The sequence below is a fragment of the Hemicordylus capensis genome, chromosome 2, assembly GCF_027244095.1.
Source record: "Hemicordylus capensis ecotype Gifberg chromosome 2, rHemCap1.1.pri, whole genome shotgun sequence".
Lineage (NCBI taxonomy): Eukaryota > Metazoa > Chordata > Lepidosauria > Squamata > Cordylidae > Hemicordylus > Hemicordylus capensis.
In genome coordinates this window covers 322,117,938-322,143,802 of record NC_069658.1, presented here as the reverse complement: position 1 = coordinate 322,143,802, position 25,865 = coordinate 322,117,938, and the positions used below count along the sequence as shown (strand labels likewise).

The window sequence follows — 25,865 nt, the reverse complement described above, 5'->3', positions numbered from 1 at the left end:
AGATTGGAAGCTGCATGTGTAATGTAACCTACTGCATTTGAGGTGATAGGAAAGTTCTGTGTCTAGTGCTTCATTATTGATGGTTGTCTCATATTTGAAAGTTATCTATTGCCCAGCAGCTTTGCTCTTGGATGGGTGAGGAACACTCATGTGTGAACTCACTGTGAACTCACTCTTATTTAGATGACAGTTGCTTTTTTGAGAAGGATAATCTCATGGACTCTGAACTCCTACTGTGTTCACTGAGGTTTACTTCCAGGTAAATGCATTAGGACTACAGCATTAACTGGATAAAATCACCTGATGCTAATAAAGATTGATGTGCCAAAATATTTGCCAATAGCTGGGCAAGTATATATTCATGGAGAAGGGATGTGATTTTAGGTGCTGAAACTCTGCTTATTCAGTGATAAGTCAACTCTGATTAGGTAATGACTGGATCCTGAAGCAGATTAGTAGTATATCTTTGCTTGCTTATTTTGTTCCTCCCTGTGAGTACCAAGCTAAATCTGAGCTGTGCTTATTGACCCAAGTAGGAACAGCCAAACCAGATGAAAGGTTTGCTTTTGCTCTTATTTCATAATACTATAGTTGATCCCATAGAATTTAAGGGACTCTTATTTCAGGACAGCAAACTCCCCAGAACAGACACACAACAGCTCTGCCATTGCTTCGTATTAGAAGGCTTGATCCTTGCCAAAGTCTATTTAGGTAGGAATTTATAACCCCCCAGCACTGCAATTTGAAAGTTATGGTAAGTATCTGAGATGTTAGCCCAGTCTTAAACATGTTGGCTTGCAATTAAATGGGAATTATTTCCTAGCAAGTTTAAGGCTGTAGCTTTGAAGAAGATGAGCATACGGGAGCTGCCTGAATGATACACAATGCCACATGTTAATTTGAAATTGTATAACTAGGATAAGCTGTGATGCTCTAAAACAGAAGGCAGTTGTTGACTGCATAGCAGAATACAATGCTCTGTGGTAGGTAGAAGGGATGGGATAGAAACAGGGAGAGAGATTAACTGGGTTCTAGTCTTAATACAGGAGCACAAGGCTGGATTCAATACCAGGGTTACCAAATTTTCAGGCAGAAGTAGCTTTAAAAATCAGCTTGCTATTAGGAATTAGTAGGTGGCAATGTTTTATATCGATGCTGTGAAATGCTCCACTTGCTGATATATGCAGATCAAATGGTGAAAGGCATAAGAACACTGTAAGCCAGGCTAGTTGGCTGGTTTTTCTCATCAATCTCCAGCCACCCCTCTACCCAGCAATCTTAATAGAAATATAGCATGCAGACAGAAAACACGGGGTCCTATTGCATCACTTCCTGATGTAAGCTATGCAGATTTATATCAAGTTCCTGAGAATCCCAATTTCTCTGCATAAAAAGAGAAAGTACTCCGAACTCTCATGGTTGCAGAGGCAAATTTCAATATGGAGTGGCAAAGTGTGCCTAAAAAAGAGACTGGAACACACCTTCGTGTTTCTCCATATTTCTATTATCCATCTTTAATATATGTGGCTTATGAATCATATTACAAAAATGCAAACTGAGTCGTATGTAGTTTATTATATTGCTCCAGGCTAACTATAGATGGTGAAACAGCTGCCTACTGTTGGCTACAGAACTGACACACTGATAGCTTTTTCAGGCCGCATTATACTACATGCTTTTTAAAGCTTCCACAGTATTTTCTTACCCAGTCTGATGCAAAATCCATATGCTTCCCAAATACTTCCATGGTGTCTTGTACTTTCTCGTCCTCTTTCCTAGTGCGCTCTGTTTACATGCTGAGGGTGTTCTTTTTGCTATAATCACTGTGCGGCTCCTTGTGAACCTGTAACTTTTGCTTACTACTTGAAAGTCATCAGCAAAAGTTATTGATTTGCATGTGCTGGACAGCAGGTGGAGCAGTGAATATAGTGGAAGTCCATGTAAACAGAGCACTGAGATGCGCTAGGAAAAAAGATTAAAAGCTCCAGTTGATCACAGAAGTATCCAGGAAGCACATGGACTTTAGGTCAGAATGGGTAAGAATAGAAAACACTGTGAAAGCTTTAAAAAGCACAGTCTAACACGGTCTGGAAAAGCCCGTAGATTTGCTTATATGTAACACTTGTGAAGGACAGCAATATACTTGGGAAGTGATACAAATAACCAAGCCTAACTACATTCTGTGAGCCACCTAATGGCGCAGCGGGGAAGCAACCTGCCTAGAGAGCAGGAGGCTGTTGGTTCGAATCCCCACTGGTGTGTTTTCCAGAATATGGGAAATTCCTATATTGGGCAGCAGTGATATAGGAAGGTGCTGAAAGGCATCTCATACTGCATGGGAGATGGCAATTCTACCAAGAAAACCACATGGCTCTGTGGTTGCCAGGAGTCAACACTGATCTGACGGCACAAATACTTTCTGTACCCAAGTATATCAAATTGTGATCAAAATGAGCTATGACAAGTAGTCCAATTTTGCATAATACATTCTGTTTCTAAAATCTAGGTTTTTAAGGAACTTCAAAGTTTAGGGCATGGGTAGAGGAATGGAAAAGGACATGTATGAGAGTAGAATAGGATCTATGGGAGGGATCTGTGTAGAGCTTTGAAGCTCCACTCCCTTGACCATTGGAAGAAATCCCACTTCACATTCTTCTAGATCCTGAGATTTAACCAAATATTGCCTTCATGGTTTAGAAACTGCTTTAAAACACATAGACAAGACTTAAGAAAGTGAAGGCTGGGATTCTCTAGATAACTTTCATATTTGCACAGCAACACAATAATGGATAGAATATGCACACTTGTAATGCTTACAATAAACAAGTTTTGCCTGCTTTCCACAGTGTTAGAACCAGTAGAACATGTTCACCCGGAGACGCTCCAAGGCTTTCTTACTGGACACAGTCAATAGAGGAGCTGAGTTTGTGGAGATCCTGAAAATTGTTTACCCCAAAGCCAGTGATCTTCATGAGAAGGATTTTGACTGGTTGTTTGACTGTCCTCGGATGGAGCAGTTTCTAGACTGGTTCTGCAACACAGTTGGGGAGGAGAATGTCTTGAGCCCTACAGAAGTGGAGGCCTATGAGGAGCTGCTTTCTTCTGAGAAGCCTGTTCTGGAAGATGAAGCATTGGAGCAGGCGCTGAAGATCTGCCGCCAGTCCCATCACCTAAACAGTGTGCTGCAGGACAATGAAGCCTTGCCCCTTGAAACCATGGAGCGAGAGAAGCAGATGCTGAAGAGCCAGTGTGCCGGTCGGATAAAGCGGCGCAACAAGCTTCAGATTTGTGTGGCCAGCTTGAAGCAGGAGCTCTGCCATTTGGCAGAGAAGACCGAGAAAGCAAGCAGCATGTTGAAGAAAGCTCACCTACAACTGGACCTAGAGAACATTCAGAGTAATAATATTCTCAGCCAGGCCTGTAAGATAACAAAGGAGCTGGTAAAGTGGCATAAGGAACCTAGACATGAGCGTCTGGATGTATTGCTGGCAAGAGCAGGTCTGGGATGTTACCTAGAGTTGGAAGAAAAAGTCACAAAGGCATTACTGGGATTCTTCCCAAAGACCCTGCCAGATGCTGTCAATCATACGGAGGCTGAGAGAGCAATTCTAGCAAAGAAGGGCTGGGGAGGCTCTCAAGAGCAGCTGAGTACAGAGATGATAGTAAGGCTACCTTGGAAAGAGCTGCCAGAAAACAGGGGTATATTTTGTGGTAACAGGTCTGAAGATCAGAAAATAACCACAAGAGCACTGAAGAGCCATGGAGTCCATCAGGGGCAGCTGGGCAGTACGGATGAGCCAGAGCTTATACCTAAAGTCAAAGAAATGGGCCATCCCAAAATGGAGGAGTGCACAGCAGAGGCATTGGCAGTAGAGGATGGCTGTCAAGCAAGGCTGAAGACACAGGCAGAAATGGTCCACATGGAGAATCCTAAAGACAACAACCTGGGCAGCTACCAAGAAGAACTGGGGCGCATGGAGTTTGCTTATGTATGCAGTCAGAAATCACTAATCATGACCTCTGCAGGAATTAGGGGGATTTTGTCTGCCTTGCAATGGACAGGGAAGGCCTTGAAGGCTGCAAAGGAGAATAAGGTAGGTCACTAGGCTTCACTAAGCAGCAATAGAAAACACTCATCTCCCTGAGACAAAAAATGCCTTCTGTGATCTGTTTTTCTTTTGGTGTTGTTGCCTGTCACTTGACTCTTCTAGTGACTTGGCGGTTGTTTCCAGGCAAGCAGCAGTTTTGCCGTCCTTTTCCCACCTGCACTGAATGCTAGAAGACTAAACAATAAATACTCTTCTTGTCAAAGAAATTGGTTCTGTACCTGTCAGAGATTCCCTCCCCAACAGCCAGTCACTGTAGACTACACTCCCTATAATTGTGTGGAAGCAGAGATCTACGTAGGCTAGAGCTGGAAAGGCAGGCAATGGCATGAAATGTGAGTGGTAGGGAGTGGGGTGGTGGGAAAAAGGAAATGATCTAGGGGTAGCTTAGACCTGCCCCCTAAAAGAGAGGAAGAAATCCCTTGCTGGCCAAAAGAGGGAGGAAGAGCAACATCAAACCAGGGGAGGAGAGGAAACAAGAAAAAGTAATGTATAGTTCTTCACTTCAGTTTGTAAGGTGTGTGATTCATGCATATTAAGTGTTCCCATCATAGAGCTGGTTTAATAGAATGGAGACAACAACAAAAAAGTATTTAGTCACTTGTCAATCCATAACATGTATATGGGGCTGAGTGCCTTTCTAAAGGGAGTATATTTATTTGTTTAATAGATTTATATCTCATCTTTCCAGCAAGTAAGCCCTCACGGTTGTTTACAAACACACTTGAATAAGCTGGTTTTAGTCACACTAAGGATAGGCTCCACCCAAGAAGTCGTCAACAAACTCGCGCATCCCTTGCTGCTAACACTGAGGAAATGCTGTCCCTCTAGAGCTGGCATTGGGCAAACAGTACCCACTCCCAGATCAAAATGTGGGGAAAGAGGAAAACCGTGTCGGGGTGCTCCTGACACACCATTCTTCTCACAGGCAGATGGACTGATGGCAGTTGGAATATTCCAGCCGGAGGTGGTCAGTAGGAAAGCCAGCTGGGATGTGGGGATTCAACCAGCTCTGGATGGGGTTGCACTCCCTTTGAAAGAGCAAGTGCGTCGCTTGGGGGTGTTGCTGGAACTGGCTCTGCTTTTGGATGCTCAGGTGGAGACGGTGGCTAGGGGTGCCTTTGCACAGCTTCGGCTAGTGTGCCAGCAATTTCTCCCTTTCCTGAGAAGGCAGATCTGGCCATGGTAACCTATGCCATAGTCATACCATGGCTGGATTACTGCTATGCACTTTACGTGGGGTTACCCTTGAAGAATGACCTTAAGACAGTGGTGTACATGCTGGTAACCTCCAGGCTTGACTACTGCAATACACTCTACGTGGGGCTGTCTTTGTACATAGTCTGGAAGCTGCACTTGGTGCATAATGTTGCTGCCAGATTGGTCTCTGGGACATCCTGTAGATACCATATTACTCTGATCTACACTGGCTAGCAGTAGGTTTCCAGGCAAAATACACAATGCTGGTTATTACCTATAAAGCCCTTAATGGTTTGGGCCCTGAGTAGAGAACACTTTCTTCGTTATGAACCCTGCCGTCTATTCAGATCTTCAGGGGACGTTCGTCTGAGGGTGCCGCCAGCTTGTCTGGTGGCGACTCAAAGGAGAGCCTTCTCTGTAGTTGTCCCAAAACTGTGGAATGCACTTCCTGCTGAGATTAGAGCGGCTCCATCCCTGTTGGCTTTTAGGAAACAACTAAAGACACAATTCTTCAGCCAAGCTTTTTAGTTAGTTCGTGTTTTTATGGATATTTTAATCTGGTGTTTATATGTTTTACCTGTTAAATTCTTGGTTTATTTTGTTCTTGGTTTGTTTTATGCTATAAACTTCAATAGTGGGTGGTATGCAAATTTATTAAATAAAATATTCTGAAACTTCAGCTGGTGCAGAATGAAGTATGGGTGTGCACAAGTGAACTGGTCCAGCATGAACCAGACCGGCCTTTAGGAGAGGTGCCTGGTCCACAATCGAACTGAATCAAACCCAGATTGAAGCAAGCAGGTTTGAGTGGCATGGCAGACGCTATTTTTGAGGGCTGTGGTCTGTTTTGTCTTGCTGATTGGTTTTCTGCCACTGCTTTTCAATTGGCTTGCAATCTCCTTTCTCCTGGTTGGCTTGTTATTCAAAATCAAGTGTTTTCAGGGCAACTCTGTCCCCACTGGATGGGGGGCAGGATGAATAAGGGAGTTGGGAGTAAAAAGGAGGGAGTTTCAAAGTTTCAACTGTATTTAAAGCCCAGGCAGACACTGCCTGCCTAGCTTCATTCTGCCTCTGGATCTGGAGGAAGAGGAAGGAGGTGCTGGCCAGCTGAATCATTCTGCATTGCAGCAGACACTGCTTTTTTGCTGGGCCTGCTGCTGGAGACTGAAGCGGGGGGGGGGGGGGGGAAGAGCGAGAGAGCGCCTTGACTTATCGGTCTCTCATTTTTATTTTTAGCGTACCAACTACTTTTTGATTCCCTAAGCTACCAGCACCCCAGGGACTTTAACTGGTTGCTGTGATTTTTTCTTTTCTTCTGCTGGTGTGCCCCCCTCCCCAACCTTTTCTGTTTTCTGATTTTTGAGAGGGTGGGTGGCCTACCTGGCAGACCCCATCTGCCCTCCCACCGGATGTTGAGTGCCAGTGTGTGCTCAACCTGATTGCTTGGAGCTCCTGGTCAGAAAGACTCCAGCTGAAGATGCCAAAAGAAGATGTTGGATTGGTGAGACCCCCACCCCGCAACCCCTCCTGGTTAGGTTAGAGCTCTTTCTTTTAAATAGGACCTAATTTAGGTGAAGGGATTTGTGTAGGTAGGAACTAGGACTGTGTAGGGCAGCAGTAATGCCCTTTCCCTCCCTCCCTTCCTTCAACATACCCCATTGTTGTTCCCCCCGCAAGCCACCCCTCTAAATAAAGCCACCTTCTTTATTTGGAGGGATTTGATTTTTCTAGCTTCTGTGTGTACACTACAGTGCTATAGCTAGCAATATGTGTGGCACAGACAGCATGTTAGATGACCACCAGCCCCACACCCCCTAAGGATGCTTCCCCCTCAACAGAGATAGGGCTTTAATTTAAAACACCCAAGATGTCTGGGAGGGTGGGAAGCAGAGCTAGGAGCAGAGTGGCAGGCAGAGGGAGGGATGCTGCTGCTGGCCATGGTGGTGGTGGGTGGTGAGAGGGGCCTACTCCCCAAGTTGACAACCCAATAGATTTCATTGCATGCATGTTCACCTACCCAGCGGTGCTGACTGCGTCTGCAGTGCAGCCGCCTGTGGTGGCTGAGGTAGAAGTGTGTGTGTGTGTGGGTGGGTGGGCGGAGGGCTCCCTTGTCAGGGAAGAAGCTTTTCCCGACCTGGCAGTGGAGGAGGCGGTGTTGTCGGCTGCTAGCCCAGCCAGGCCACTCTCTCCATCTCCCTCCCCAATCCCCCTTATCAGTGCAACCCCTTCCCCATCTGAGACTTAGGAGAATTGGGAGGAAGACATTGAGCTTCCTGGACCTTCTCAGCCACAGACCAAGGGTGGTGGTAGTGGGCGCCCCCAGGAGCACGAGGAACCAGCAGCCGCAATAGGACCAACACCACTGAAACAAGGCCAGGTCGCCGGCTCTGCTGGCAGCATGATGTGGGACCACTGTGTGCTCTGCCCTGGTTACCCTACACATGCTGCCTGCACCACACTAAGCATCTTAGGACATTGGTGATGCTGAGGCACCTGCAACCACATCACCCGGGGGTCCTTGCTCCTGCTGGCAGTGCTAGGCCTGGTATGCCCTCAACTAGCCCAGCCCTATCTTGAAAATGCTTCCAGGGAGGAAACTAGGAGCCTTCTGTATGCAAGCATGCATATACTCTTCCTAGAGGCTCCATCCTATCTCCAATGCTTTTTAAACATCTACATGAAACTGCTGAGTGGGATCAGCAGGAAATTTGCAGCAGAGTGTTATCAATATGCTGATGACACTCAAATCTATTTCTTGATGACAACATCATCGGGTAATAGCATAACCCCCCCAAATGCCTGCCTATAGGCAATAATGGACTGGATGAGGGATTATAAATTGAAACTGAATCCAAACAAGATGGAGGTACTCATGGTAAGGAATAATAATTTGAGGGATGTGATAGATCTTCCTGTTCTGGACAGGGCTGCACTCCCCCCAAAGGAACAGGTACATAGCTTGAGAGAGCTTCTGGACCCAGGCCTCACTCTGATATCTTCGGCTAAGGCTATGGCCAGGAGCGTTTTCTATCAACTTCGTTTGATTCAACAGCTGTGTCTGTTCCTTGAAGAGAAAGATCTCAGAACGGTGGCGCACTGTCTGGTAAGCTCTAGGCTTGTCTACTGAAATGTGCTCTATGTGGGGCTGCCTTTGTATGTGGTTCAGAAACTTCAGTTGATCCAAAATGCAGTGGCTAGATTGGTCTCTGGGGTGTCTTGGAGAGACCACATTATGCCTGTTTTAAAACAATTGCATTGGGTGCCAATAGGTTTCCAGGCAAAATACAAAGTGCTGGTTATTACTTGGTTGCGAACACAGAAATAGATATAGTGGGCAAAACAGAAAAATGGTGGAACAGTGAGAACCAGTGGGACACTGTTATCCCTGCATATAAACTCTATAGGAAGGACAGGGAGGGGCGCCTTGGAGGTGGAGTAGCACTGTAAGTTAAAGAAGGGATAGAATCTAACAAGGTAGAAAACCTAGGTGGACCGGAGTCCTCCACAGAAACCCTGTGGGTGACAATATAAGGCCTGAACAGAAATGTGCTACTGGGGATGTGCTATCGCCCTCCTGATCAAAACACTGACAGTGACTGGGAGTTGCAGGAGGAAATCAGTGAGGCTTCAAAGAGAAGCAGAGCAGTAATAATGACTGACTTCAATTACCCACATATAGTCTGGGTAAATTAACAGTCAGGTAATGACAAAGAGGTCAAATTTCTAGATTCGCTGAATGACTGTGCCCTAGAACAGTTGATCTTGGAAGCAACCAGAGAGAAGGCAACCTTGGACTTAATCCTGAGTAGCACCCAGGACCTGGTGCGAGAGGTCAGTGTCATCAACCTTTTAGGAAACAGTGATCATAGTGCGATCAAATTCAGCATACATGTGGGAAGAGAATCACCAAAGAAGTCTAACAAAGACATTTTGAATTTCAGAAGAGGAAACTTCTCCAAAATGAGGAGTATGGTGAAAAGAAAGTGGAAAGAGAAAATCAGGAGAGACACCGCTCCAGAATGCATGGAGTTTACTCAAAACCACAATATTAGAAGCCCAGTTAGATTGTATACCCAAAAGGAGGAAAGGTACCACTAAGTCCAGGAGGATACCAGTATGGCTAACAAGTACCGTCAAGAAAGCCATAAAAGGGAAGAACTCTTCCTTCCGAAATTAGAAGGCCTGCCCAAATGAGGAGAATGGGGCTTTTTAGTTCCGAAAAAAGACAGTGCAGGGAGACATGATAGAGGTCTATAAAATCATGTATGGTGTGGAGAAAGTGGATAGAGAGAAATTCTTCTTCCTCTCACATAACACTAAAACCAGGGGTCATCTCATGAAACTGATTGCCAGGACATTTAGGACCATCAAACAGAAGTATATTTTCAAACAATGCATAATCAACTTGTGGAATTCTCTGCCGCAAGATGTGGTGACAGCCAACAACCTGGAAGGCTTTAAAAGGGGTTTGGATAACTTCATGGAGGAGAGGTCTATCAACAGCTACTAGTCAGAAGGCTATAGGCCACCTCCAGCCTCAGCGGCAGGATGTCTCTGAGTACTAGTTGCGGGGGAGTAACAGCAGGAGGGAGGGCATGTCCTCAACTCCTGCCTGTAGGCTTCCAGTGGCATCTGGCGGGCCACTGTGTGAAATAGGATGCTGGACTAGATGAGTCTTGGGCTTGATTCAGCAGGGCTGTTCTTATGTTCTTGCCTTTTAAAGCCCTAAATGGCTTAGGACTGGGTTACCTGGGAAAGTGCCACCATCTGCATGATCCCCACCACACATTAAGGTCATTGAGACATGTCCGTCCATCTCCGGATGCTGCCAGTTCATCTTGTGGCAACTTGGGAGCAGACCTCTATGTCACTCCTGGGCTGTGGAATGCACTCCCTATAGATCTCCGTGGCTTAAAATCTTTTGTCAGATTTTAAAAGAGCCCTTAAGACACATTTTTTAACCTCGCCTTTAGTAACATTTGAATGTTTTAAATTGTGTTCACTCATTGTGGTTTTAATAGTTTGTTTTATTGTGTTTTTATTGTATTGTGAACCACCTAGAGCCTTCGAAGTCAGGTGGTATATAAATTAAATAAGAAATCATAATATAATAATTTACTAGCAGTGGCAAAGCACATGCTTCTGCTCTCAAGCAGGGGATGTTGCCAGTGGTGCAGCTGGTGGGCAAAAGGTCTGATTGGCCAGAGTCTCGTCTCGTAACCCGGAACATTGGAGAGATGATTGCTCTGGACAACCAGCCATTCCAGGTGGTGGTGACTGCTTGCTCCTGACTACAAGATTCCCTTATGCACCACCTTCAGCAGGCGGGTGGTTTCCTCCCTGTATCAGGTGTGCAGAGAGGCCGTGTCAGGGCTGCTGGACACAGCAGGGTCTGACACCAGCATGCACTTCACTACGGATCTGTGGACCAGCTGTAGTGGGATGCCTGCTGCTTTTCTGTCCCTCATGACGCACTGGTGGGGGCAGGAGAGTGAGGGGACATCTTCTGCTGGTGGCATGGCCAGCCCCTCCCATACTGCAAAGCCTAGGTGGGCTGTGTTGCATGTAGAGCTGCTGGATGTTGATCACACGGCAGATGAGCTGTCAGTGGCCATCGAATGCCAGGTGGAGGGATGGCTGCCCAGGCAGCCAAACCTTCACTGAGGGTTCTTGGTCACCAGCAATGGTGCCAACATGTTGAGGACAGCCCATCAGCCTCAGTTTATGTCAATCCGTTGTATAGCACACACTCTGCACTCAGTGATGCCTGATGTGCTTGGCCTTAAGGAGGCTAAGGCTAGGTGATGGCAAGGCCTTTCCTCTGAAGGCCCTGCTGCTGCCACAGCTGCTCTTGTGGAGCGGTGCCGCAAGATAGCAGCCCACTTCCACCGGAACGAAAAGGATAGATGGTGGATCCTCAGGGAGAGGCAGCCTGAGCTCCACTTACTTGAATACCTGATCCCTCAGGATGTTCCGACCTGGTGGAACTCCACCTTTCTGCCTGCAGAAGCAAGAGGCAGCCATCTGTGACCTGGCAAGGAGGTGTGACTTGGGAGTGTGCAACCTATCCAAAGTTAATTTCCGAGGTTGTCTTGACACTCTAGCTGTACCTTGTTGCTACACACGGCTTGTGTGCTGAGACAGCAACACTGCGCTAGGCTTTGCCCATTGCTCTTCTCCTGGACTTGGAGAAGACAATGGGTGACCTCCAGACCTCACTGACCACTGGGGAAACGTGCCCTGGCAGGTCTGCTGAGGACTGGAGTGGTGGAGCGACTCAGCAACATCTTGGGTCAATCAGCAGAGCTCGTTTGGGCCTGCCTATGTGACCCAGTGATGAAGGGTCACCCCATTGATGAGCTGTCACCCCAACGAGCTGGTCAGGTGGAGGGACCTCCTGGTTCAAGGGGTCAGGCAGGACAAGGAGAGGAGGCTGGGTCTGAACCAGGAGGAGGGTGCTGGAGCGCCTACTTCTAGTGTGCACTCCACCCCCAGCAGCAGCATCGCCACTGCTTCCCGGGCCAGCAGCATGGTGTTGCTGGCAGCACCAATGCAGTCGGCAGTTCTGCCTGGGCATTCCACCCAATGGTTCAAATGGGGGTGCCCTGGCACCTTGCTAGGGGTATGGGAGGAGCGCGCTGGGCCTTTGGCATTGTTGAGCAGTCTGTTCGGCAGTACCTGCAGAAGGCTGTCGCACAACTGGAGCTGGAACTGACCTAGTTTTGGGCAATGCATCACCAAGTCTGGCTGGACTTGGCGGCAGTTGCTGGACTGTTCCTCTTATGCCCACCAACCAGTGTCCAGAGCAAGAGGGTGTTTTCCATGGCTGGGGATGTGGTGACATCCTATCACTCACAACTTGGAATGCTCTCCCAGTGGCCATTCGCTCCTCAGACTCCGTCACAGTTTTTATTTATTTTATTTTATTTTTTACATTTATATCCCGCTCTTCCTCCAAGGGGCCCAGAGCGGTGTACTACATACTTGAGTTTCTCTTTCACAACAACCCTATGAAGTAGGTTAGGCTAAGAGAGAAGTGACTGGCCCAGAGTCACCCCGCTAGTTTTGTGGCTGAATGGGGATTTGAACTCAGGTCTCCCCGGTCCTAGTCTAGCACTCTAACCACTACACCACGCTGGCTGGTTTTTAGAAAGCTGGTTACATCTTAGCTTTTTATTCAGGCCTTTACATGATTGTTTTATTGCTGCTTCTGCATGTTTTTATCCATGTATAATTTTTTGTATTTGTATATTGTATATTTTAATATCAGATTGTTTTTATATTTTTAACTAAATACTTTTAATTCATTTTTATTATGTGCTTTAACTTTTGTAAACTGCCTTGTGACTGTTTTTAATGAAAGGCAGTATATAAACCTAACAATAAACTAAATAAATAAAAAACTGGATCCTGGCTTGGTGGAGCAGCTGGTCTTCCTGAAGGCCAACCTCTCCCTGCTGAGTTGTCCTGAGCTCAACATGGAGAGTGAGTGACTCATGGTCACCCCCACCTATTGCAACAATGCTGGCAGCTCTCCCCATCCTGGCCAGTCCCCAAACCAGATGTATCATAGTCTGCCCATTAATGCTGCTGACACATGCAGACAAACATGCACCTCACTGCTATGGCCTGGGATGGTGATGGACTGGTGCCCTGAGGCCCAGCACCAATCGGAGGCCGTGATGGAGTACGGCCATGATGTGTTACTGTTAACTTTTTCCCCAAGCAGCACAGACATGCATGCACCCCCAACCATGGCCCATGAGGAGGTAGTGGACTGGTACCCTGACATGTGTCAGCCAGGCAGGTTGTCAGCTGGGGCCCAGCCAATCTGAGGCCATGGCTTATTATCCAGACATGAAGAGAAGAAAGAAGAGTTCTTCTCAAGGAAGTTTGTGGTTTTCTTTTCTCAGCACTGATTATAATATGCTTGCTGTGCTACTGCTGCTATGACTATCTGGATTTCAGAAGGACAAAGGCAGAACTTAGGTGTCTTCCTTCCTTGAGTTATGGTTAACTTTGTGTTATAGTGTTGTTGTGGCAAGAAATGGATGGTGGCAGCTCCCTCTGTGTCTGTGATATTTCTTGGTGAATGCTATGAGCTCCATGTCTGGCCTCGTGCTTCACTCACTGCTCTGCAATATGATTCTGCATTTGCAAGGTGCACTACTCTTTCAAAATGTGGCAAAAAGTTGCTCTGGTTGAGCTTAGTGGTTATATGCTGTGGCAGCTGCAATGCTAAGTAAGGAGTCAGAATTATGCGTGAGAGAGAGCAAAACTTATGCCAGTGATGATGATCATTTTATTTATTTATCAAATTTGTACACTGCCCCAAACTTTCGTCTCTGGGCGGTTAACAATAGCATAAATAGCATGATTATGACCTACTGACCCAGATAAAATTGATTAAAAATTGTCTGATTGCCCAATTGTTTTGCAGGTTGGGTGGTAGATAGCACCCCTCATGCCCTACCACCCAACTCACTTTGGTGTCCCCAGGGGCTACCCATGGGGAACAATGGGGTGGTTTGAGTTCCCCATGGGTGAACCACTTGAATCGGTTAGTTGGTCCCAACTGAACTGGTTCACAAACCCTGTGGTCCAGTTCAAATTCTGTCCAAATTCTAATTGAACTGTGGAAAATGGTCCGCACACACCCCTAGAATGCAGTGGCTAGGGTTCTATCTGGAACTCCTCCTGGAGCCTATTTTGAAAGAGACTCTGGATCCAATTCAAGGTGCTGGTTATTACCTTTAAAGTCTTTAACAGCTTGGACCCTAAATATCTGAAGGACGCCTGCTCCCAAGGGTTTCTGCCCACCCAACAAGTAGGGATGCACACTAACCAAGGTTTGTGCACTGGTCAAGATCTGAACCTGTTCGGCGCTGAGGGGAGTGGTGAGCAGGATCTTTAAATAAGAGAAGAGCAGGTCCTTACCTGCTCTCTGCCATCACATGCAGCTTCCTGCTGTGGCAGCACTCATCCCAAGTATCTGCATGTGGTGCCAAATATTGGGGGCAATTATGACTGGGTAAAAAAAGAAACCCCTTGCTAAGAGCACATCATCCCCCTAAATCCAGGAGTGAAACAGAACCAATATCTGGCTCCAGAGCACAGGAATGCTCCTGCCACACATTTCTTCCTAAAGACAGCATCATTAGACTCAATTTTTTGAGTACATGTTTACTTCCAGCTTTGTAGACTCTTGATGGTTGCAGTAACCAAAGATTACAGTGATACAAAATGTCCTGGAATCCTAAGGATTAAATTGAACTAGCTGGGCTGGGCGCAGAGCATCTGCACTTCTAGTTCTCCCCCCACCTGCCCACCACCATAACTGCCATTTTCTTCATGCACGCAGCACAGCTGTTTTCTCCCACCCGCCATCTTTCCCGCCTCGCCCACAAGCCTGTTTGCCGGCACCACCACTTTCCGCTCCCCCTGCAGGCAGCTCACTCGTGAACTCTCATAAGAGCTGCCTAACATGGGATTAGCGACGGGTATGCCTTAGAGAAATATAGATGGATAGATAAGGGGCTCTGGGATGAACGCTTATGTTTATAGACCACTGAATGTCAAGACTTGGCGAATCAAGGCTGAAAAGATCCTCTGAAGCAATCCAGTATTCTTTATTATGTTCTGCATTGTTCTTGATTATTGGGGCAACTTCCCCCCTTTGGGTTTAAAGGTTCAGAAGCATGGAGATCGGCTTGCTGTCATAACAGCCTTTGGGTTAAGTTTCCCTGCCCTCTATACACAAGCCTGTAAGAATATGGCGGGGAGTCTTTTTGGGGTGGGGAAAAAAATGCACTTGCCAGCAACACTGGCATAAAAACATAACACCTGTGTCTCTTCTTGCAAAGTTCAGACATGCCTGTAATATTGGATTTAATCTCCTTTTCTTCTGCAGATGGAAGAGGCAGTAGATGAACTGCGCCTTCACGTAGTCACCTGCCAGGAACAGCTGTGCATCCTCCAAAGTGAGGTAGACCAGGCAAAGACCCAACAGCTTGTACTCTTGCTTCAGTGCAATGCCCACCTCCTTCGCTGGCCTGTTATATGTGGGGAACTGGACTTAGAAGCCATCAGACTGGGGCATGTTGAGTCCATGCAGGAAGAAGCTGCTGCCCAACTGTTGGGTCAGCTGAGTCATTTGGATCTGTTGAACCTCTTACTGATGCTGGAAGAGAAGAATCTGCACCAGATGGGAACAAGTCTCAAGGAGATGGTGACTATCCTGAATGGCTCCCAGGCTAAATTGCAGGAATGGCAATCTTGCTGTGAGGATTCAAGGTTCTCCATTAAGCAATGTCCACGAACTCTAACAGACCCCAGTGATCTCATCATACTACGGTAAAGATTAGAGGAATGGAGGCAGGGGAAATGTGACACATGTCTCTGTCATTATTATTTACATGTTTCTTCCTTAGGAGGATATTGGGACTGTGTAGAAAAGAAAAATAAAATGGTACATTACTGACTACCCCCTCTAGGGATGTGCACAGAACCGTGGTGGGGTGAGGCAGCGGGAGTCTCCCTTGAAGAGCGGGGGGAGGGTGCACTTACCCCTCCCGCCGCTTTCCCCCTGCTGGCGTCAGTTTTTCTAAAAGCCCATCGAGGCAGCAGTATACCTCCCTGCTGCCCCATTGCCCTCGTCTTCTGGATATAACCGGAAGCCACTGACATGCCTGTGCACACCAGCATGGGCATGTGCGCGTGCATGACGTGCGCGCCCCTGTGGCGGTGCGTGCAGGTGCTTTGGCGACTTCTGGTCATATCCAGAGGACAAGGGCAACGGGGCTGCAGGGAGGTACACTGTTGCCCCAATGGGCTTTTTAAAAAAGTGATGCCGGCAGGGGACATGCAGTGGGAGGGGTATGTGCACCCTCCCCCCCTGCTCTTAAAGGGAAACCATTGCTGCCTTCAAACCGGCAGAACCGTGGGTTCTTCAAACCGGTTTGGAGGCACACACACACACCCCACCCCATAATCTCCTAGAGAAAGCAAAACTCTTGCAAGTATTCTTCCTCCCAGACTTTTTTGCAGCACAACTGAGCCTGGCAGAGGGGGAAAGTGCCTTAGGCACTTCCAGCTCCTGCATAGCATCCCTCCCATGGCTGTTGCTGGTGTCTCCTTATGTTTCTTTTTGGATTGTGAGCCCTTTGGGGACAGGGAGCCATCTTATTTAGTATTTTTTATTTTTCTATGTAAACCACTTTGAGAATTTTGTTGAAGAGCGGTATATAAATATCCGTAGTAGTAGTTGTTGTGTATGCTGTGCATTTTTTAAATATATATTTAGAGATTAATGGGTAGCTAACCAAATCAATAGCTTCAACTACCTATATTTTTGGAAAACAAAGTCAGTCTTGAGTTTATAAGCAGAAAACCTTAAATGAGCCTAAATTCCCTCGCAATGACAGGACCACAAGAAAGGTGATAGTAGTCTAGGGCTTAGAGCCACGTAATTATTACCCATGGATATTTTAGAAGTATATGAATATTTTCCTACATTCTACCTCTCTTGCACCCACACAAGGACAGAGATGATCAAGGAGATAGTCTCCTTATCTTTTCATTACTGTTCTTCTCTTCCTCTCAGGTTATGGGAGATGCTGGATAAGCATGGCCAAGAGAAGCAACTCTTCCGTACCTATGAAACTTTGGCAGGTCGGGGCTCACGGTTGCGCCAGGAATTGAGGATGCTCCAAGTGCAGCTGGCAACCCCATTCTCTCAGCTTCCTAAACTGGAGTCTGACAATGAGCGACTACATTGTATAATGTACGGTGACTCCAACCAGCTAATGCTTCATGCACAGGTATGCAAAGGCATACCATTGTTAATACTTTCTTTCATTATGCTGCCTTTGTGTACTGTCTAAGACTACAAGAACAGGCCAGCAGTTCACGTCACACACAAGTCCCTGGTCTGGCTGCATCACTAAGGTTTGTTGTATCCTTAAAACTCATGACTTAGCTGTTGAGAGTAGTAAACGCCTCTCCTTGTGAATTTTCCGACTGAACAAAGGGGAGATGTATTTCAGCTTTTTATCCTACATTTTGGAATACCATTTGTTTTGTCTTATTCCTTACAGGAATTGTCTGAACCTCTGGAGCAACTTGGTATGATGCAAGCCAAACTCTACCAAATGCTAATGGACACCCTGAGCGAATTGAAGGCCAAACGCAAATCCCTGCAGAGCCACTTTCAGAAGGCTGAGCGTAGCCTCTACATGCACTTCTTCAACAACCCAGCCCAGCTGAAGGAGCTGGTACAAGAACTTGAGAAGCAGGCCCTGGCCTTCTCATAGGTGCAGGTATAATCATCACTAGAGAAGAGTGAAAGGCGTTAAGTAGAAAATGAATCTAATTGCTTGCTCTGAAGTCCTCACAAGTTGTCTTCATCAAGGTTGAAAGGAAAGCCTCCTTCAGGAGGCTCAAGGAGGATCCTGTTGATAGTACATAAGAGGTTATATTGCTATGAACCCCTCTAAGCACCGATGGGTGGGGGAAGCAGTTCTGAAGCAGAAAAAGTTAAAGCACTAAGAGGTGGTTTGGCAGATAACAAGGCCACCACAAAGGAGTCTGAGCAGTTCTAGGACATGGAAAAAGAAATGCTGTAAAATAATTCCATGCTCAGTTGTGTCTCTCTTCTACAATGACGACTGGGTAAAAGATCCTTAACCACAAACCTACTTCTCCTCTGAGTTTGGGCCTTGTGATGGATACAGTGCTGGATGGATGGAGTGACTGCAATTATAGTGGGCAGATTATGAACTACAGTTCATATTTGGAAGAAGAGATGTTGATTGTTTTGTCTGTCTTTTCAACCTGTTTTCCAACTGCAACTTCCTGTATTATTCCAAAAACTGTAATAGAAAGGAGCAGGGTGCAAAGCCAAGAATGTTTTGCTAGTTGTCAAGGAAGTCAATATCTATTTTCCCCCACCCCATCTATTTTTTATATATATAAATCTCTCTCACACACACTTCTGTAACTATCTTGTCTATTAATGCCTTAAAATGTAACCAGCATGTCTAGAGAATACATTGTTTAGACTGGAAATGACATAGTATAATATTAATACATGTACTTTATGTGCACTTTAATTTTATCTGCTTTTCAGGCAAAGAAGGATAGACTTCCAAGCTTATTAAGATGCTAAATTGTTTAAAATTCCTGGAAAAGTATTATAACTACAGGATTATCTTGTCTGGGATTATAGAATCCTGCTGGGAATTGGCCATAGTAATTCAAGTGGGATCTAAATGGAAATTAATTTGAAAGGGAAATTGGCCGAGACCCAATGTATATAATCTATACTCATGCTTTCTGAAGTCTGGTGGTGCCGCCAGAGGCTACCACAAAAGTAAACTGACCCACTGCTAAGGATGAGGTTGCTTCTCATACACATGTTGTGCAGTGCAGTTGCACTTTTTTTCCATTTTCGCGATGTACACAGACATGCCATGAATAAACCACACACATCTGAAAGCATCAAGACATGACTTCTGGTGCTGCTATTGCTAGTGACACATTACAGTCATCTCTCACCAAGTGCGAGGGTTCCGTTCTGGGAAGACCTTGCGGCTGGCAAATTCACGGTTGGTGGGACATTAAAACCAATGGGAAACGGGGTTAGGGGAATTGTGGTCCCAAAAGACTGCAAAATACAGTTTAAATAGGAAAAAACCCACCCCGACTCCCAGAAATAGAAAAAAAACCCACCCCAAATTACCAAAAGATCTCACTAAACCACAGATCTTCAGGTTGTGGCTGGTGAGACCTGACACAATTTCCCAGTCATGGATACTTAAAACCACGATTGAGACTGATTGCCACAGTTGGCAAGGGATGACTGTACAGAGAATGGGCACCATGTATTGATGTATGTGTGCATCAGTGCATCATGTTATGGCACCTTATGACAGCAAAAGGTAGGCAGGTAGAATATGAAAGATCTCCATAAGAATCCACTGTAAAACCCTCTCCAGATATTACAAAACGAGCCCAAAATAAGACAGCTTGTTAAATACTGTATATACCTATTCTGAAAACAGTTGTTCCCTGTTGTAAAGTGCAGAGAATCACACAGGAAGAATGATGGTCAGGCCAAGCTAGTGCCAAAAGGTATCGCTTCTTGATTAAATTACCTCAGTAATGTCATTTTTGTTGAGGTTCCTTAGGCTTCCAAGGGCAGCATCCAGAGCAGGGAGGGCTTCTGCCAGGTCTTTTTGGGCATCATCAGCAATAGCCTGAGCTTTCTGAGCTTTCCCTTTAGCTTTCATTTCTTCTGCTTGCACATCATTTCGTGTCTCTTCAGCTGTAGCTGTGTCTACCTGTAGCACATAAAAGATATTTAGCATCTTTTCTACATCAACCTGGGCCTGTTTTTGATCTAGACCTGACATTTCTGGTTCCCAAATGGACTTTGTTCAGTTAAAAACTTGCTCTTTCTCTCTGTGGTGTGTGTGGGTTTTGTTTTTTGGGTTTTTTTTGCAGATTGTCAATAAATGACTTTACATAACATACATTACAGTTTACATTGCTATGGGGGGAAGCCACTTATAACATACCGTGGGTAACCCTATTTGTAAGGAACAGGGCTGTGTGAAGCATCAGCGGTCAATCTGCTTTGGAAGAGATTCAGCCCAATTCAACCACTGAAGCTTTGACTGAACTAGCACACTCCCAGTTTGGTTCCAATAGAAGCAAATGTGGTTAAACCAGATAAATGTCTCCCAAAGTACTTTGGCCCTCTTCCCCACCTTACCTTCCCTGACTGCTGTATATACTTACCAGGCACAGGCAGGGGACAAGCTGGCTCTCTATTTTTATTTGTAACTGAGCACGACAAGGGAATAGCGGCTTCTGTGGCATTTTTTAAATGACTTCTAGAAACTTAAACAAAATTTTCCCTGCAGTTCTGGGGAAAATGCAGAGCATCTTGAGAATTGTAGTCTTTGGGGGTGGGGGCTGCAGAAATGGTGTGCATTTTGTTGGGATTTATGTGTATACTAGCTGATCCCGCACAGAGCATCTGTGTGGCAGTACACTCCCCCCACCTTCTGCCCCAGTCCCCTCCCCTCAAGCCTTCTGCCCCAGCTTGTTCCCTCCTCCGTTTCCCCCTTTCTCTCGCTTTTTCTCTCTCTCATTCGTGCTCCCCCCGCCCCCGCCTCTGCTTTTTAGCCTGCTTGTGTTTTCCCTGCTGGCCATTGCCACCTCCTCCTTCCTCCAGTCCCTGGTGTCGGGCAGCCAAGCATTCAGCTGGCTCCTTCCTGCACGGTGATGGCCCTCCCTCTAGAGAGCATCTTCCGAATCAGCCAGCCATTTCTCTGTCTCTGCCCAGGCAGGCTCTGCCACTTTCTCTCCCCTCAGCTCCCCGCTCCCTTCTGCCCCAGTCCATTCAGTTCTCCTCTCCGTTTGCCCACTTTTCTTCCTTTCCTTTCCTCCCCAAGCGGCCACTTCCCTACGTGGCCAACAGCTGCCCAGCCAATCCGCTGGGTTGCCGGGATGCACCCCCACAGAGGCACGTCTATGAGAATTAATATAATAGATACATTGAGGCTGTTCTCACGATCAGCCTATCCAAGGCTAGAGCAGCCCAGGCTGGGCTAGGCTGCTTGTGTGCAGCACCGGGATCAAACCTGATCCCAGCACTGCCCACCTGCTTAACCTGACTTTTACTATTTATTTTTAAAATATGTATTTATTTTAATTGCCAAAGTTAAACGAACCTATGGTAGCACTTACATTTATATACCACTCTATAGCCAGAGCTCTGGTTATAGGCGATCGTTTGGGCGATTGCTGCCGAGTCAAAAGGCTTCCCCCGGCCCATCGCCATTTCCAGCAGCGACTTGGAGGGAAAGAGTGGCTGCGCCAAGAGTGGTGGCTGCCCTAATGTGATGGTGCAGCGCACCCTGGGATGCAGGAGGGGGAAGTCCTCCTACTCCTGGCTACAATATTTGCTATGCTGCTGCTCATGTGGGTGCTTGGTGCAGTGAGAGCACAGTCCAGTCACTGCTCATCTGCGGGGGAAGGCAGAGAAGCTCCTGCCTTCCCCCCTCAACCTGCCCGCTCTCCCTGCCCAAGTCATGTGAAAGACCTCTTTGTCTTTGTTCTTGCCACTGATCTGATGTATGTATATCTATGTATAGGCCTGTGGTGGTGTTTAGAATGCTGGTGTCAATCATCAGTTCTGTAGCCTAATTGGTCAGTTTATATTTCTTACTAGACGCTTGAGACTATTATTTTTCTATTAGGATGATCTTTCACTTAGAGTAGGACTGTTTATGATTTGCTAATAGTTAAGGTTTATTACTTAACGAGCCTCAGTTTCTGCTCTGTTACAAATTGAACCATGGTTGCTTCAAATTGAACCATATACTAATATAACTAATATAATTGAACCATATACAAATTGAACCATATACTCTGCTACAAATTGAACCATATACTAACTTTCCCCTACATAAATTCCCCTTGCCCTTCCCTGCTCTTGTAGGGAAAATGCAATGTGTGAATTTGCAACAACTGAGGGATTCTATTCCTGTTTTGTACCCAGTTACTGTCTATGGGCTGGTTCACATGAACACATACAGGTGAAACTCGGAAAATTAGAATATCATGCAAAAGTCCATTAATTTCAGTAATGCAAATTAAAAGGTGAAACTGATATATGAGACAGACACATTACATGCAAAGCGAGATAAGTCAAGCCTTAATTTGTTATAATTGTGATGATCATGGCGTACAGCTCATGAAAAACCCAAATCCACAATCTCAGAAAATTAGAATACTACATGGAACCAAGAAGACAAGGATTGAAGAAGAGAACAATATCGGACCTCTGAAAAGTATAAGCATGCATATGTATTCAGTACTTGGTTTGGGCCCCTTTTGCAGCAATTACTGCCTCAATGCGGCGTGGCATGGATGCTATCAGCCTGTGGCACTGATGAGGTATTATGGGAGACCAGGATGCTTCATTAGCAGCCTTCAGCAATTCTGCATTGTTTGGTCTCATGTCTCTCATCCTTCTCTTGGCAATGCCCCATAGATTCTCTATGGGGTCAGGTCAGGCGAGTTTGCTGGCCAATCAAGCACAGTATACTGTATACTTTTCAGAGATCTGATATTGTTCTTTTCTTCAATCCTTGTCTTCTTGGTTCCATGTAATATTCTAATTTTCTGAGATTGTGGATTTGGGGTTTTCATGAGCTGTACGCCATGATCATCACAATTATAACAAATTAAGGCTTGACTTATCTCGCTTTGCAAGTAATGCGTCTGTCTCATATCAGTTTCACCTTTTAATTTGCATTACTGAAATTAATGGACTTTTGCATGATATTCTAATTTTCCGAGTTTCATCTGTATGCTGAATGGGTAGACATGCCAAGAATGCACCCACCTGATGTCATTAAAGGACATGCTGATGTGTTCTCAGCACACCCTTTGTGTGTGAGGGGTGATCATCCAAATTGCCTCCCTACATGTGCTACAAAACCTTGTTAGGATTTTCTAGCATGCGTAGATTCGGGTGATCACCCCACAGACAATTAAACCGTGTGCAGAGAACACATCAGCACGTCCTTTAGTGACATCAGGTGGGTGCATTCTTGTAGCTGCAATGAGATCACTTGTTGGGGCTGCTGTTCATTTGAACTGGCCCACTATTATTTCATTAGAGTGTGTTGACAGCTGTCTCTAGAGTGGGTATGCAAGAGCAGAATTCAACTTGCTCACAACTCTGACTTGACAGGTTCAAGTGGATATGAAAATCCCCTTGCCTTAGGATGCCCAGAAAATACATCTATAGTCAAAGAGATGTATTATTAATTCATGCTGAATGTCTAGTGGGAGCAGCCTAATGTTTTCAAGCTTATTTTTGGGAAGGGTTCATTAACTAGATTTTAATACACTTCTTCACTTGTGCCCCCCCCCTCCCAGGCAAAAAGTGCATGCTTATTGAGCAAGAAGCTGCTTGCCTCTTACCAGTTTATAATTATACAAAGTTAATGCATCTAAAAGCAGAAGTAGGTATAACATGAACATGATTGTATGTGTTGGGAAGCAGCTTTTACCATGAGGCTAAATGGTTGGGGGTGAAGCAAAGCCAGCACACACCATTTCAGCACTTTAGTGAGGACATCCAAATGGCACCAGTTTCTTTACAGTGGTGGGGAGGAATGTTCTGTCCTTTAATGACATGCAAAATCTGCCTCCCTATTTTTTTCTTTAGCTACTGGATGCAAGCAAGGCAAAGATTCACCAGAGATGCAGTTTCCTTCAACATAAGGCTTAGAATAAAGTAGCAGCACATAGTCCGATTCTACGCCTTCGCTTCCTACCTGGCAAGCTCTGTCCCTTTTGCACCACTTTCTGAAGATATGTTGTATACCTGTATTTGTTCCATGGTCACCAGCTGTTCTTCAGCAGCTTTTGCCAGCTGGGGGCGTGCTAATTCTAACTCTTCCTGCATTTTTGCAACATCTTCTGCTGTACGCAAAAGCTAGAGAAGGGGAGAAATTCATCTTCATATGTTTAGGGAAGAGCAACAGACAATCCCACCCCAGCCCACCCCACCCGAACAGTAAGCAACTCACCACCACCGAAATGGCTGCACATTGCCTGACAAAAAGTGTCTCTTATTCATCACATTTTTATCATGCCCTTCTTCCAAGGAATTAATGAATTAATAGAATAGAATTAAATGCCTGAAGCTTCTCTCTCTCTCTCTCTCTCTCTTTTTTAAAAGGAAGGATAATAATGTATCACTCAATGTTCCCTATAAGAGTAGTAACAGATTTTTCACATGAAGAATGGAAAAAGCCCAGGGCCAGCTGCATTTTAACAGCAAGGAAGACAATAACCTCCTTAACCTTTGTCTACATCCCCCCACCCGCCACCGCTCTCACCAGCCCCCTCATACTTACACGCAAATACACTGTGGAGAAAATAAATGTGTGTGCATACAGATGTATGGAACATTCTTGATATGTGAGTGAGTGAATAACTCAGGGTAATTATCAACTGCAACCTGACATTTACACAAATGGAATATGATTAGGTAAATAACCCAGTTTACTTGTGGGTATATATACTAATGGAGAAGTAAAGTGGCTGTATTGCATTACTGGTCAGAGTCGGTTGTGGTGACTTATTGAGACTGACGTGTGCTAAAAGATCTGTTCCTAGTTGCAAACAAAAGGTCACAACTTGCCCTCTATGTAAGAAAACTATTACTTCTAGGTTTCTGTTTTTACAGAAGCGGGGAGGCTCCTGTAGCCCATGTTGTGCAGGGAAAAGGAGGGTCTCCTACTTCCTTGGCAAATGCAGCACACAGATTTTCTGCCTTTTCAGGCTGAACCTTTATCTTTGTGGTACCATCAGTGAGGGATTGTTTGCACAGTTGTTGAGTTGTTCAATGTACTTCCTTGATCATAAATGAGAAGGGAAATGCTACTACTACTATGAATATTTCTATACCGCTCTTTAACCAAAGTTCACAAAGCGGTTTACAAAGAAAAAATACATAAATAAAATGGTCCCTTGTCCCCAAAGGGCTCACAGTCTAAAAAGAAATGTCAGGCAGATACCAGCAACAGCCACTGGAGGGATGCTGTGCTGGGGCTGGATAGGGCCAGTTGTTCTCCTCTTGCTAAATATAAGAGAATCACCACTCTAAAAGGTGTCTCTTTTCTCAGTTAGCACTGAGTGGTGGAATACCAACCCACCACTTTTTATACAAATGAAACGCTTGCTAACAATCTTAATAGAACAGTTGAAAAATTGTTCCAATCCTAATGGAACAGTTGAAAAACTGTAGGTTTATTCTGCTTAAGTTGTCACACTCTGATCATGAAGCACAGAGAGTAATATCTTCATCCCAAAGAGAAGTTGGGTCTGCATGGTATAGATCAGGAAGTGGCTGGCCGGACTGTAAAAACCAGCAAGCACTTTAAAAATGTGGACACTTGAGCAATACAAATGTAAAGGGGAGGTGAACATTGCGAGGTACAAACACTGGTGGACCCTTCTTCTGCAGCAGGTAGAGGCAAGTATGGAAAGATGTGTGGACCACAAGGCCCTGCTGTGAATACTCTCTCCAGATCTCTTGATTCAAGTGATGCATTTACAGATTATTTTCTCATTATAAAAAGAAATTGTCCATTGTATTTAGTAGCCAGTGCCACAAACTGTTATCTTGGTTAAATATCTGCAAAAGAGCACCTTTATTTGAATACATACTTAAAAGCAAGAGAGAACAACCTAATCTTAGCCACAGTAATTACCATGATCAGATGACTGCTCACGGGATTATCTTGGCTAGCTTGAGAGTGAATGGAAAGTGGGAAGAAGCTCCTCGAAACATTCCAAAATGCAAGAACAGATGTGAAACTGTGCTAACAAAACTTTTGTGTCTTGAAATGTAACTCGGACGAAGGAGCAGTTTATTAGTTAATAGGCTTCCCAGCAATTATAGTGCTTTTCCAGGTGGCCAGCAGAGTGACACACCGAACACCTGCTAAAGATGATCCCTAAGGTGGAAGG

At 45.5% G+C, this 25,865-nt stretch overlaps 2 protein-coding genes across 6 annotated transcripts in view; one reads left to right on the top strand and one right to left on the bottom strand.

Moving 5' to 3' along the window:
• Positions 1-25,865, bottom strand: part of DNAH1 (dynein axonemal heavy chain 1) — a 280,454-nt gene that overhangs the window by 36,424 nt on the left and 218,165 nt on the right. For both annotated transcript variants that reach the window (XM_053298325.1, XM_053298327.1), the window contains 2 exons: positions 23,713-23,823; positions 19,460-19,645 (listed from right to left, as the gene is read on the bottom strand). In XM_053298325.1, the coding sequence (XP_053154300.1) occupies positions 19,460-19,645; positions 23,713-23,823 (297 nt within the window). The remainder of the gene's footprint in view (positions 1-19,459; positions 19,646-23,712; positions 23,824-25,865) is intronic.
• On the top strand, positions 63-19,839 carry LOC128345806 (uncharacterized). 4 transcript variants are annotated; one of them, XM_053298332.1, is made up of 5 exons: positions 63-259; positions 2,847-4,094; positions 15,217-15,659; positions 16,909-17,125; positions 17,402-19,839. In XM_053298332.1, the coding sequence occupies exons 2-5, from the start codon at positions 2,865-2,867 to the stop codon at positions 17,615-17,617; spliced, it is 2,106 nt and encodes a 701-aa protein (XP_053154307.1). In that variant the 5' UTR covers positions 63-259; positions 2,847-2,864; the 3' UTR covers positions 17,618-19,839. The 4 variants fall into 4 exon arrangements, with proteins under 4 accessions (XP_053154307.1, XP_053154308.1, XP_053154306.1 ...); XM_053298333.1 differs by lacking the exon at positions 63-259 and adding an exon at positions 389-428; XM_053298331.1 differs by lacking the exon at positions 63-259 and adding an exon at positions 419-558.